Source organism: Limanda limanda, chromosome 9 (genome assembly GCF_963576545.1).
Source record: "Limanda limanda chromosome 9, fLimLim1.1, whole genome shotgun sequence".
Classification (NCBI taxonomy): Eukaryota; Metazoa; Chordata; class Actinopteri; order Pleuronectiformes; family Pleuronectidae; genus Limanda; species Limanda limanda.
This window is the reverse complement of record NC_083644.1, coordinates 8,552,068-8,564,682: the sequence shown is the minus strand read 5'-3', so window position 1 is coordinate 8,564,682 and position 12,615 is coordinate 8,552,068. Positions and strand designations below refer to the sequence as shown.

The following is a 12,615-nucleotide window of genomic DNA, read 5'->3' as shown; positions in this document are numbered from 1 at the left end:
TCAGATTTTAATAGGTTGAAGACCTGTGAGGTTTAAATGAGACATATCATGCTTACATTCAGGGTTCATGGTTTTAATTTGGCTAATTACTTGAAAAGGTTGTGCCAGACTAGCGACTCTGTGCACATTCACGAATCTGCAGTGTTTTCTGTGGTTGTGAGGAGTTACCGTTACTGCAGACTTTGGGAATTTCAACTTTGCAGTCATTTTACATACAAAACAATCTATACAACACCCTAGAGGATAGAAACACCTGAATAAATCAAATGTCCCCTTTAAAGTACTCAAAATAAGATAAAATCAGTAGAATTCACCTGCTGGATGCCATGATGAACATGTCGTTGTGTGTCCAGAGCAGACGGGGCGGGGGGTAACCGCTGGCCAAGCACCGGACCCTCACTTCTTCTCCTGTCGAAAAGGTTTGATTCCGAGGCTCGACTGAAACCCTGGGCACCTCTGGAGGAAAAAACAAAACCCAACATGAATCTGCTGATTATTCACCAAGTCGTCCAGTTGCCATCAAACTCAGTCACTCAGCTTTTGAGCGTGTGGACCCGACCCTGGTCTCCTTAGCATAGATAGGTCAGGGACTTGATTACATGCACATATATGTAAGGTATATGATGTAACAGGAGAAAAAATGTCATTGTGACTGTGGCAGGAAGAGTGACGGCAGTTACAACATCTTATTTTGTTTCTCAGCATAACTTTCAACCTCAATATCCTTATTTCATCAGATATTGATTCCAGACCCTGGGAAACTTTGGAATCCTGCAGACCTTTCCAATTGATTTGTGATTTTCAACTCATCCTTTTAAAGGCTTTGTTTTCGGTGTTTTATTCCCACAGCTAGAATCATCTCCAGAGTCTGTGACCCTTCCAGATTAGCAGCTACAGCTTCAAACAGTTGAATAGACACACACACACACACACACACACACACACACACACACACACACACACACACACACACACACACACACACACACACACACACACACACACACACACACACACACACACACACACACACACACACACACACACACAAACAGACAGACACACACAAGTACAGCAGGTGTGAAGGAATGTATAGGTTTGAGCGATGCCGCGTTTTCAAAAGAACTACGGTGCAATTTTCCAGATGCCGCCAGTAAAAAAATGTGACCCTTGATATATTACAAGCTTGAGAACAAATTGAAATACATCAACTTGTCACTCAACTGGATCTTAATCTTCGCCGGAGCCCGAGGCTGTACAGTGTTGATCATTTAGCAGACAAAAGGTCAAGAGGAAGGTCCCTGTTGTTTTCTATTACAGCTAAAGCCGAACTCTTCTCTTGCCGCTATGTCTCGCAAGGTCACTCAGCCCTGAGGGAGAAAATGACACCTCAGAGTTCAGAAAGAAAAGGAGGATCTTGAGAGAGAAGACACATTCTTCAACCTTGACTCAGCAGCAGCTAGGTGGAGGAGGAGGAGGAGGAGGAGGAGGAGGAGGAGGAGGAGGAGGAGGAGGAGGAGGAGGCCTATCTTTAGCTCTCACCTGCTCCATCTTTTCCTTTTTCCAAAACACTAAAAAGCCTGCAATATCTGACTGTATCCACGTGAAGCTGTATCATTTCAAAGTGCTGTTTACGTGTGAAAACAATATGCATCAACGACAGAGTTTCCAGGGTTTGCTGCTATATTTTTTTATTTTTATTATTGTGATTTCATATTTATTGTTGTGATTTCATCTTAACTGCCGCATTTTCGTACTTGCTGTTGAGTTTTCGTATTTGCTGCCGAGTTTTCGTATTTGCCATTGTCTGTGAAAAAAATCACACACTCCTATACAGCTGTGGTAAGAGAGATTTAAGATCAATTATATATTTGATGACTGCTGTTATGTTGTTAAGTTGTCAGCTCAGTGAAAACACCTGTAGTTTGCAGTATACCGACATATAAAAAGAGTCGTGTGGACCTGAAGGTCAAAATGAAAAGACGGGTGTTTTTACATTCGGCCGGTGTCGTGTGGACATGCGCTCAGTGCCACAGTTTTCTGGCCAAGTGTTGTAAGATGTCAGCAGACTTGACTCACTTCAAAGTGAAACTAATGACTATGATGGGGCTGACCAGGGGGAAACCCCCGGGGCTTGCCAACAGCTGTTACCGAAAAAGAGATTGACATAAATGAATCGAAAAAGCAGAGAGAAAATGGTTTGAAAAAGAATAAAAAGACAGTTGTGACGGGATGATGTGAAGAGAAGGCAAGTGAGGAGATTTTAAAAGAGAGAAAATGATCCAGTTAAACCAGGGAAAATGTTATAGGGTCAACTGTGCTACTTATCACTCAGCGGGACGAGCTAAATAACAGAGTTCTCCTGCAAACCTGCAACTCTGGTGTTAAACCTGTGACTCCTCCGTCTGTGTCACTGAGGTTTGACTTTGACACAGTTCAAATAAAATCGCTACGGTAACGGTAAAGGGGAGCAATTTCTTTTTTGTGTCTTAGAGTAAGGTTAATGTTTTTGGCTTTACACATTAAGAGCCGGCAACACAAACACACACATGGAGGATTTGAGGCGACACTAAGGAGCATATGGACTCTGAATTAACTTCTTCTGAGCCCAACGGTTGTATAACAGAGTAAATACAGGGTTGGATATTTGATTATGCAAAACACAGCTTTCTTCCTCTTTCTTGCCGCCGCGAACCTCTGAACCTCGGTCTGTTCTGGCTGAGGTCGTCGGCTCATGGCAGAGTTTAGCGGCTGTAATGCTTCCACTCTGTGCCGCTCGCCAGGAAGTCAGCGATACGCTCTTCCATCTGCAAGTGTTCCCGATTCGGTGTCAGGGAAGTGTTAGGAACAAGATTATAGGAGCTGTCAGGAGATGGAAAACTCTACTTTAACCCTGCCTGAGAATGAGGCATAAATAATTTTCACGCCTCCCAGAAAGCATTAGGATGAATTATAGGGAGCAGAGGGAGGGAAGAAGGGTGGAGGCACCTGGGAGAGGATTTGGTATTAAAGGAGATTTTGTTTGCCAAGAGTGCTTCTCCCCGAGGGTTTAAATCACACAGACACACATGCCCAAGGCAAAGTCTCACTTTCTAATCATTAGATCAACTGTTGCCGAGTAGTTTCACACAAAAGAGAAAGACACAAACACGCACGCCTCACCTTGCACGCTCAGGTAGACTCGCTCTGCGGTCGCCCCCCCTTCGTTGATGGCGACGCACTCGTACCAGCCTGAATTATCCGGCGTCACGGTGGACACCTGCAGCGAGAGGTTGCCCAGGACTCGAACCCGCGGGTCCAGGCGGGCATCGTGACCCCCCCTCAGCCAGGTGAGGTTGAAGTTGACGGTGCTGGCCACGTGGCAGGTGAGGACGGCGTGGGAGCCCGGGCTGGCGGTGACGTTTCCCTCCACGGTGATGGCCGGAGGCGGCTCTGCAGAGGGAGGACATGATGTGGTTGGTAGCTGCCAGAAACTTGACATCATAAAGGAAGCTAAGTAGGAATGCACATTGAATATTTTTGACAGTATTTTCTACTCATGAAGCACAATGTTGCAGACGCTACTAACTTTCTGAGTGAAGTCTATTATTGAATCTTGGGGAACTTTGTCCTTATTGAAAGTGTGAAATAAGAGAGAATGGGAGCAAAGATCTTGGTTGGACCGGAACACGTGATCGCGGCAAAAAAACTCAAGCCTCCATATTAATTTTTCAACTAAATTAGTTTGTCTTGGACTTCTCCATGCAAGGAGAGTGATTGCACTATATTGGAAAAATGTAGAACCACCATCACTGGCAATATGGAAGAAGGAGTTGATGACTTGTCTTGGACTGGAGAGATTGACATACATTGTTAAAGGTAAACAGGAGGAGTTTGCTTGTATTTGGGAATCATTTATGTCATTTTTGACCAATGAAACAAATAACACTGACTGAACAACAGGTTGTGAAATGATCCTGCCTTTTTTTCTTATTTTTATTTTTATTTATTTATTTATTCATTTTTTTTTACTCCATTAGTTTGATGTCTGTTGTCATTGTCCATTTTATTCATTTATTTTTTCTTTGTCTGTGTGAATGAGTGGCTGTTTGAGGGGATATATAAATGAAAATGTTTGTAATGCACTTGAAACTTCCATAAAAAATATTGTTAAAAAAGTTTGTCTTCATCCTCAAAAAACACACCTAGAGTTTTTACTTGCATTCATTTGCTTAAGTCCCAGTTTCTCTGGTTGTCTGCAGGATTACGCAAAGACTACTGAACTGATTTCCAAGGAATTTTGTTGAAGGGTGGGACATGACCCAAGAAAGAACCCGTGAAAATTTGGAACAGATTTGGATAAACTGGTGGTCCAGGAATCATATATTTTTTCCAATTACTTTAATATGTCACGATAGGGCGTTAGCCTTGGCGGAGAAAGGCGTTTTCTGAGCAACTACTAAAATTTGATGAATCGGGGAACATCACATTTCCTGTGTTTGCTGTTCTAACATCTCAAAGACATAAGTAAGAAGTGAAACTGGGTTGCAGGTTGAGAAATGGCTTAAAGTTCTGGAGTCACCGATTCAGACCATTTAGCTAATGAGCCACAAAACACAATCACATTATCAATTCTAGCTTAAAGTTTACATTGTTAATAAAGTGTTTTCTTTACAAATTCCTCTGCATAACACCCACGATCTTTGTGCTATAGTCAGATCAGAACCTCCATCCACACCATCGACTTTGTATAATAAACTGCTGTCCTCTACAATGTGTGTTTGCATGTTAGTGTGTACATCTCAGCTTTGTATAAAGGTATTTCATGTACTTAGCTTTGTGCAAAAAAAAACAATAACACGCCTTATTAAGGGATTTTTCCTCTTTCTCTGTGTTTTCTCTCGTTAAACTAAACCCTTGAGCCTCATTGTGTCGTCAATCATGTCTTTGAGAGGTGAGCCAGAGCTAAGCAGGGAGAAGAGGTAAAACGGAGGGAAAAGGGGGAAGGAAAGTGAAGACGAGGGAGAGGTAGCAGGGGCTCTGGGAGGGGGAGGATGCTGGAGATCTCGGCTCAGCTCTGTGGGATTAGGAAGACATGAATTTGGCAGATGAATGGTATAACGTGTGTGTTTCTCTGTGTGTACATTTGTACAATGTGAGGCCCTGTCACTATGTTAAGAATATAACTGGCCCACTAACAAAGGTCGGATTGTGGCTGAGGACTAATTTCACCTCATATCCGAGACATTATAAGTGGGAACAGTTGGACAAACGTAGTCGCCTCGACATCGTGAGGTTGCGCTCGTAAATGAAACAGATCCATGCCTGACTCCTCTCTTTCCTTCTTCTCTTTCACAAAGTGTCTATGAACTAACTCCCTTCTTCTCAACTCTCCAACATCTTCCCCTCCAATGTTTTTTAGGAACGTTTGGACAAGGAGAGGTTTACTGACTGAGTTTGGACTCATTCGGTGTCAGTTCAGGTGCAGAATCCTGGAAAAAAATTTCCGATTGAAAAATGAAAGCACTTCAGAGGGTTTGGGGGAAAGGAAAATTACATTTTTGTTTCAGGCCAGTGGTGAAACTGATAAATCATTATATATTCCTTTTTCTCTGTGCTCCAAGCTTTGACAACGTTAAGATCACAAGCGCATCCTCCAAGTAATTTATGACCTGGGTTATGAATTTTCTAAGATCGTAAATTATCATGCATTTATTACTGTGGTGACGAGTGGTCACTGCTCTGCTGTTCACATTGAGTCCGAAACCCATTTTCTGTCTTGCACAGCCTGGAACTTATTTACAGTTTTGAAACTTTTTCTCATCTTACACCACATCCACAGTCCGTTGCTTAACAAGTCAGGAACACAAACCGTACCAGAAACCCCATGACACGAGCGCTGGCAGGCATGGATTACATCTTGTTGCAGAACTGGTTTCAAACTTTCCATAACGTTATATGAATTCTGCCATCATGCAGGTTCTCTATATGGGAGCCGCAGCGAGAGTCTTAATAAAACCCACAGTGACTGGCACTTGTATTCATAACCCTGTGTTCATAAGTAAAGTATGCACGTGTGTGTGTGTGTGTGTGTGTGTGTGAGTGTGTGTGTGCGTGTGTGTGTAAAGCTCTAGAGCATTATATAAAATCCGTCTTTCAGCACCATTTAACTCAAGATATTTTATTTACTAAACATGATACAGGACATTAAACCCAATGAGACTTTAAATTACTCAATGTCCAGAGTAGATCCATTACACTGATTATACTTGAGTGTAATAACAGTCCTGGCTCATTAGCTGCAGTGATGGATGCTAGATTAGATTTGAGGTTTAAAATTTCTATAAACTACATTGTTACAGTTCGCTGAAAACGACATTCTGCATATAAATTTTACTTTAACTCATTTCTGTATGTATTCATAAGTACTCATAAGTGTACTCTTGATTTTAATAGAATGGATGTAGAATAAATAATCAAATGAAACTCTAACTATACTGGTAGAGTTACAGGTTATCAGACTGTGACAGTTGTGGAATGTTAACATACCTGAAACATCCAGGAAGGTGCGAGCTCTTCCCGTCCCTGCACTGCTGATAGCAATACACTCGTAGTCGCCCTCGTCCTTCAGAGTAACCTGGGCTATTTCCCACGATGCACTTCCAGACTCACTGGGATCAAAAGATTGACAGAAGAAATGGAGGGAAAAGCGTGTTCAATAACTTTGTTTCGTTATGCTTTGCTTTGCTATGCTACAGATTTGCATGAGAAGTGAAAACCAACATCATCAAACTGAATGTCCAATGTGTCTCCTGGCATAAAGAGGAGGGAGCCAACCCACCATCGTCAGCCCATTACAACAACATCTGGGGAGCTCATTTCGGGTTTGAACATGGTACAGTAGAAGAAGAGCAGCCCAGAAAAAAGCTGATTCAGCTTTGACTGGTCACATGTTGATAATATATTGCAATGCTTAAAACACGGCTGTATGGAAATGGCATATAGGCTCTTTACAGCTTATTTTTTTTTAGCGAGAGTATTACCAGGGTTTGGTTGTTCCTTCCTTTTCTTGTGTTCTCCCTCTGTGGGCTGTCTGTCCCTCGTTTGTGTGTTAGTTTGTGTGTGTGTGTGTGTGTGTGTGTGTGTGTGTGTGTGTGTGTGTGTGTGTGTGTGTGTGTGTGCGTGTGTGTGTGTGTGTGTCTGTGTGTGTGTGTGTGTGTGGTTCATCCATTGCCAGCTCATCGCCACAGCTGAAGCTCATCATCTCTTCACCTCCACCAGTTTTACTCTCGTTCCCTGTGGTTTCTCCTGCTCCGTGCTTACACTCTTTCTTTCTCAACTCTTACCAACCCAGCCCAGATCTGCCAGTCATCCTGATTCACCTGCACCGCTCCAAGGAACTCATCACTCGGTCCGTAGCTCAGATCCCACATTCCAGCCTCTGATCCCTCATTTTAATCCATTTCCATATCTGAAGTAAATGGCCCTTTAAGCTTTCCCCTGCCTGATATAGAACTGATTATAGCAGATATGTAACGTTTGGGACTTTTGGGGCTCACCTGAGAAGTTGGTCCACCCCGAGTCGTCTTCCATCCCGACTAAAGCGCAGGGTGAAGGGGATCAGACTCTCTACCTGGCAGCTAACAGCCCCTCTCTGGAGGTAGTAGCCATGAGTCGTGGTTGGCATCAGCACCTTAGGGGCACCTGAAAGAGAGATAATTGCTGAGTCAGTTAATAAAAGTAAGCAAATCCTTACAGCTTCATTTTAGTAAATACCAATCACTGACCAGGTATGATACTGGAGTAAGAAACGCTGGAGACTCTTTGGAACACATAACCATCTCTGTCGTATCCAGTCACCCGCAGGAAGAAGGCCGTGTTGGGCGGAACGAACTCTGTGATGTTCCACAGGCCGGGCGGCTGGCGGTCAGGGTAGAAGCGGATTGGTAATGTTTTAATGACTTCACCCGTGATTGACAGGAGCTCCAGCCTGTCAGCCCGAGCCGGAGGGGCCAGTCCAGTGGTGTTCAGCAGGATGTGGGTGGGAATACCTGGAAAATCCACATGACACTCAAAATACTCTATTCTTTACAGGTCCAAAGCTACAAGACATGAGTGAAGACAACAGGTGAAGAAGAAAACATACAACAGCTGTGGTGTCCTTCTCTGTTTTTTACGATTTGGAAAGGATGACCTCACTGACCTTGAACTGGCCGACTCAGGGTCTTTTTGAAGTCCAGGGTGGGCTTTTTGGAAAACCCGGCTCTGAAGTCAATCGTGCTGAGACCTGAGATACGGACAGAGTGTCTTCCTTCGCTGGAGACCTGTATCACAAAAAGGGGAAATTTAAATTTTTTTAAAACTTATAATGTGTGTCTGTTGCATTGTATAACTGCTTCTTATTATAATACAGGGGTTTAAACTAAATCGGTCATCATACTCAGGTTCAATTAAAGTGTAAATTATCAGTTTTGTCAGGAGATAAGAGTAAAGAGAAACTTTATTGATCCCATGCCAGAAAAAGATCACTTGAACAGCAGCAAAAAAAACAATTTTAATGACAGAGAATATGTATAATCTACCTCTCACTGCAGATATATTATGGAAAAGTACATGAGTAAATTGCAGTGGCACATGCTGATGGCATGAGGAAGTACACTGCATTGTGAAGCTAAGCTAAGATAAGTGTATAAACAGGTAAAATTCCCAATAACTAGCATACATATGGAACAATATGATTGTCCTATGGTATAGGAATACAAGTAATTTGCAGATGGACACCACAAAAATGGTGCAAATAATGGTGACTCATTATATGGTGTGGGAAATGCGTTAATTTCCTCAAAAAAATATTAATTTTTTCTGACTGTAATTATGTCAACATTTGGATCTAATAATATTAATTATTGTTGGTTCATATTGATTTTGCCCCAAACCTTGGCCTGTTGTTACGTTTCATGTTGCTCAAACAGAAGAAAGAAGAGTTGTAGCATCTACGCTCTGAAAGCTTTGAACAGACACACACTCAGGCTGTTTGTGTAACAGTTGTGTGCATCCTCCAACCAGCCACACATGTACAGACAGGCCAACTGACTGACAAGTATCTCACACCCGTGCTTATAAAACATCCAGGATTCAGAGATGACCCACTCAGTCTGACATTCATACTTTAATTAAACAAACACGAGCACTATAATCAGAGATTGGCTAATGGCTCGTGCGCTCTTCGCCATGCAGGGCTCGTTTGAAGCTTTTCACAAATGGAGACAGAGTAATTACAGTGAAGTATAGGTTGCTGAGAGGTGGAAACTCCTCACCTTAGGTTGCACGTCTTGGAGGTGCGACAGACACTGACTCACACACACATCGAGGCGTGCAAACCTAAACTGTCATTTGCCATTGCGTGAAATGAAAGAAAATGTGCTGATTTATTGTGTTTCCAGACGATGACTATGTTTTACCCAACATTAACTTTAATTCCCTGGAGAGAAAAACAAAACATCCAGGACAGTGAAGTGCATTCAGGCAGACAGATAACAATAGTTTAGCTCGATGTGAAATTGAGTTAACACCAGGACAAAGGGGATCTCGCACAACCTTAGATGCTAATGCCTTCCGTCACCAAACACAATACATGCTGTGGCCATCAAACCTGCCCTAATGGCTGCTATAGGATTATCCCGGGTCTTTAGTTAGTTGTAAATGAGGCCATAATAAGGGGATAGGTCCTTTAAAGGTCATGCTTTTACAAAAAAAGAACAGTCCCTGTCATTAACCCTCATTTCCCTGTTTCACACCCACCCAGACAAAGTGCCCAGGTCTTGCCAACACCCTAAACTCAACTGGTCAGATCTTGGACATTTTCCTGAAATTTTCTAGAGGGGCTGTACGTTAAAATGCAAATGTCTGAGTTGGTTGCTCCAGACCAGTTTTCCTGCCAACACCCTCGGAAAACGACCCCTCGTCTGACATTTCTGGACATTTTCCTGTTTTTGTGAACGTGTCTGACCCGGGACAATCTCCTGATACGATTTTCATATGTGAAAGACAATGACCGGACACAATTTTGTTTTCTGAAAAGTGGTTCCACTCGTACTCAGAGACGCTGATTCACCCTGAGTGTCTGAAAGAGACGTATCACAGGTGGTTCCTCCCTACTGCTGACACACTGTACAGCCGATACTGCTTTTATGACTTTAATGAAGTGTATGCATCCTTGTGTGTTTCTGTGAGAGAGAGAACATGAAAAGGTCACCGGTGCTTGGCTTCCTTTGAGCTGTTTGCATACTTTAAAAATTACAACGTTCCCAAACTGTTTTCATGGGCTATAAAATTCAGTATGAAGCTTAAATATACTTGTCAATTGCAGTGAATGCTGATGAGTCCATTCCCATTGATGATCAACCCTGATGTGAGCAGGTGTTGATGGTTTTTGACCAGTGGAAACTCAAAACACTGAATATAGCATCTAACAATGCCCGGATGCAAAAAAGGATAATTGATATAGCATCAAATTAGCCAGAGGGAGGATGACGCTGCAAGAACTCACACGGCAAAACTGAAGAAGGTGAAGGTGCGATGAACCCACGTTCTACATCACCACAATATCCAATTAAAGGCAGATTAACAAGGATTAAATTCCTTTTCACACACAATCTGCGGCCTGGGTTTTACACAAGGCTGTCACGGCCCATTAGTGTTACTGAGACCCAGCATGGCAGAACAAGCAAACTCCCACTGGAAGTATTTATCCACATTTCTTTGGACGTCCTGGGGAACACAGCTACACTATTTTTAGTTGGACAACCAGTGTTGTGTACTGTGTGTGTGTTGGGGGGGGGGAGATGGAAAAGGCAGATTCCGAGAGGAGAGATGTGAAAAACACGATGTTGCGGGGCCAGAGAGAGAGAGAGAGAAAGAGAGAACAGCAAATCCCAGAGTACTTCTCTGTGGGAGAGAATTTGAGGAGTAAACGTGTTGAGAGGAAGATGTACGAGGGAAGAAGATACTGTTAGTGACAGAGAGATTAAAGAATACAGAGAGAGAGAGAGAGAGAGAGAGAGAGAGAGAGAGAGAGAGAGAGAGAGAGAGAGAGAGAGAGAGAGAGGGGCAGAAACAGGACATAAATTAGACCCCAGGATGCAATATCTGTTTTCTATGTCTGTTAATATTCTTTTCCATGAGAAAAAGTCACCACACGGGATGAATTCAGAAAGCACAGATGTCAGTCAGAGTTTGCTGATCTGGTCTTTAAGCAGATTTTAAACAGAAACCTCTGTGACGCAGGATCATCTTTTACTTAAAGTAGAAAACAAATCATTCCAATTAATGTAATGAATTCAAGCCCGACCGATTTATCAGTTGCCCGATAGTGGTCAATATGAGCTTTCCACAGAACGGCTGAACATAACATCAGACCATAAACACAAATGTATCACTTTGAGTGCATTTCACACCCATGTAACAAGAAACCAAAACCTCATGTGGACTTTAGTGGAAAACTGTATCTACATGTAAATGCATGCGTGCACCGCAGCCAATGTTACAGTATGTTCTCACTTAACAGCCCATAATGTCATTAGTGCTTTGTGAAAAGGGGCTGGAAAGGCATGAAAAGGCGAGTGAAGAAACAGCCACTAATATGCTGTATGCTGGGAACTTCCAGGTGATTAAAACCAAATGTTATGTGTAAAAGAGAATCCAAAGTAAAGACGTTCCACAGCAGAAAATGGGAATACCTAACAACAGTATTGCAAATCTCTCAGCGTACACTGCATCCTCTCCGATGACACCGTTATTCATCCAATCTGCGGCCCCGTAAATCAAATGAGCGCTAACACAAAACACAGCTATGCAGAGATGAGGGAAAGAGTCCCAGCAGGGGTCTGCAGAGAACACAGGGGTCAGTGAGGCCCCCACAACAAATCACTCAGGTAAAAATGCTTGTCATGTCCCAACATCTGGAATTGACAGTGTTGGCAGTCAAATGTGTGACCTTTTATACATTACGTTGGCAGCAGGGGGCCGACAGTTTCAACTCCCCACAAGGAGCACAAACCAAGGGGATGTGTTGACAGTAGCGGCCTTGGATTTTCTCCAACCAACCAGGACTCAAATTGTGATCCTTATTTTTGTTTGCTGGGAGATGTTTTCACCACACAAAATGCGTATTAAATGAATTCTGTATCACTGTATTTGAACATGCTGATATATTACTGCAGCAGTTCGACCAAAGAGCCTTCCTATAGGGCCACAGCTTCCTCCCAGGGTGTGAGTTGTGACCTCATTTCCTGCTAATAGGCTACTACTGAACTACTCGCAGTAAATCCTTTTTAAAAGACTAGATTCCCCTTCTGGGAATTGTTAGCGGAAGCCTGCCACTTTACACACATGTCCAGGTAAAGAATGAATTGTTTACCTTGATAGACCACGTCCCCGGCTGCGGGTCCTTGATGCTGACGACTCTGGCCGAGTTGGGAATGTGCAGGAGCTCTGTCAGGCCGTCACTCTTCCCCACAACATTCCCTGGAGGCCAAACATGAACATCGATACAATTATTCCCCTTTAACCCATGCAATCAAACTCTTATGGCTCTTAGGCCACAGGTTGCATTCTCAATGTTGCTGTAAATTGTCC

General features: G+C 43.0%; 1 protein-coding gene across 1 annotated transcript in view; it reads right to left on the bottom strand.

The window, feature by feature from the left end:
• The window catches only part of hmcn1 (hemicentin 1), a 79,233-nt gene that overhangs the window by 47,052 nt on the left and 19,566 nt on the right, over nt 1–12,615 (bottom strand). The window contains exons 6-12 of the mRNA XM_061077931.1: nt 12,398–12,504; nt 8,183–8,303; nt 7,767–8,030; nt 7,539–7,683; nt 6,529–6,650; nt 3,163–3,432; nt 315–456 (exon numbers count right to left, since the gene is read on the bottom strand). Of these exons, the coding sequence (XP_060933914.1) occupies nt 315–456; nt 3,163–3,432; nt 6,529–6,650; nt 7,539–7,683; nt 7,767–8,030; nt 8,183–8,303; nt 12,398–12,504 (1,171 nt within the window). The remainder of the gene's footprint in view (nt 1–314; nt 457–3,162; nt 3,433–6,528; nt 6,651–7,538; nt 7,684–7,766; nt 8,031–8,182; nt 8,304–12,397; nt 12,505–12,615) is intronic.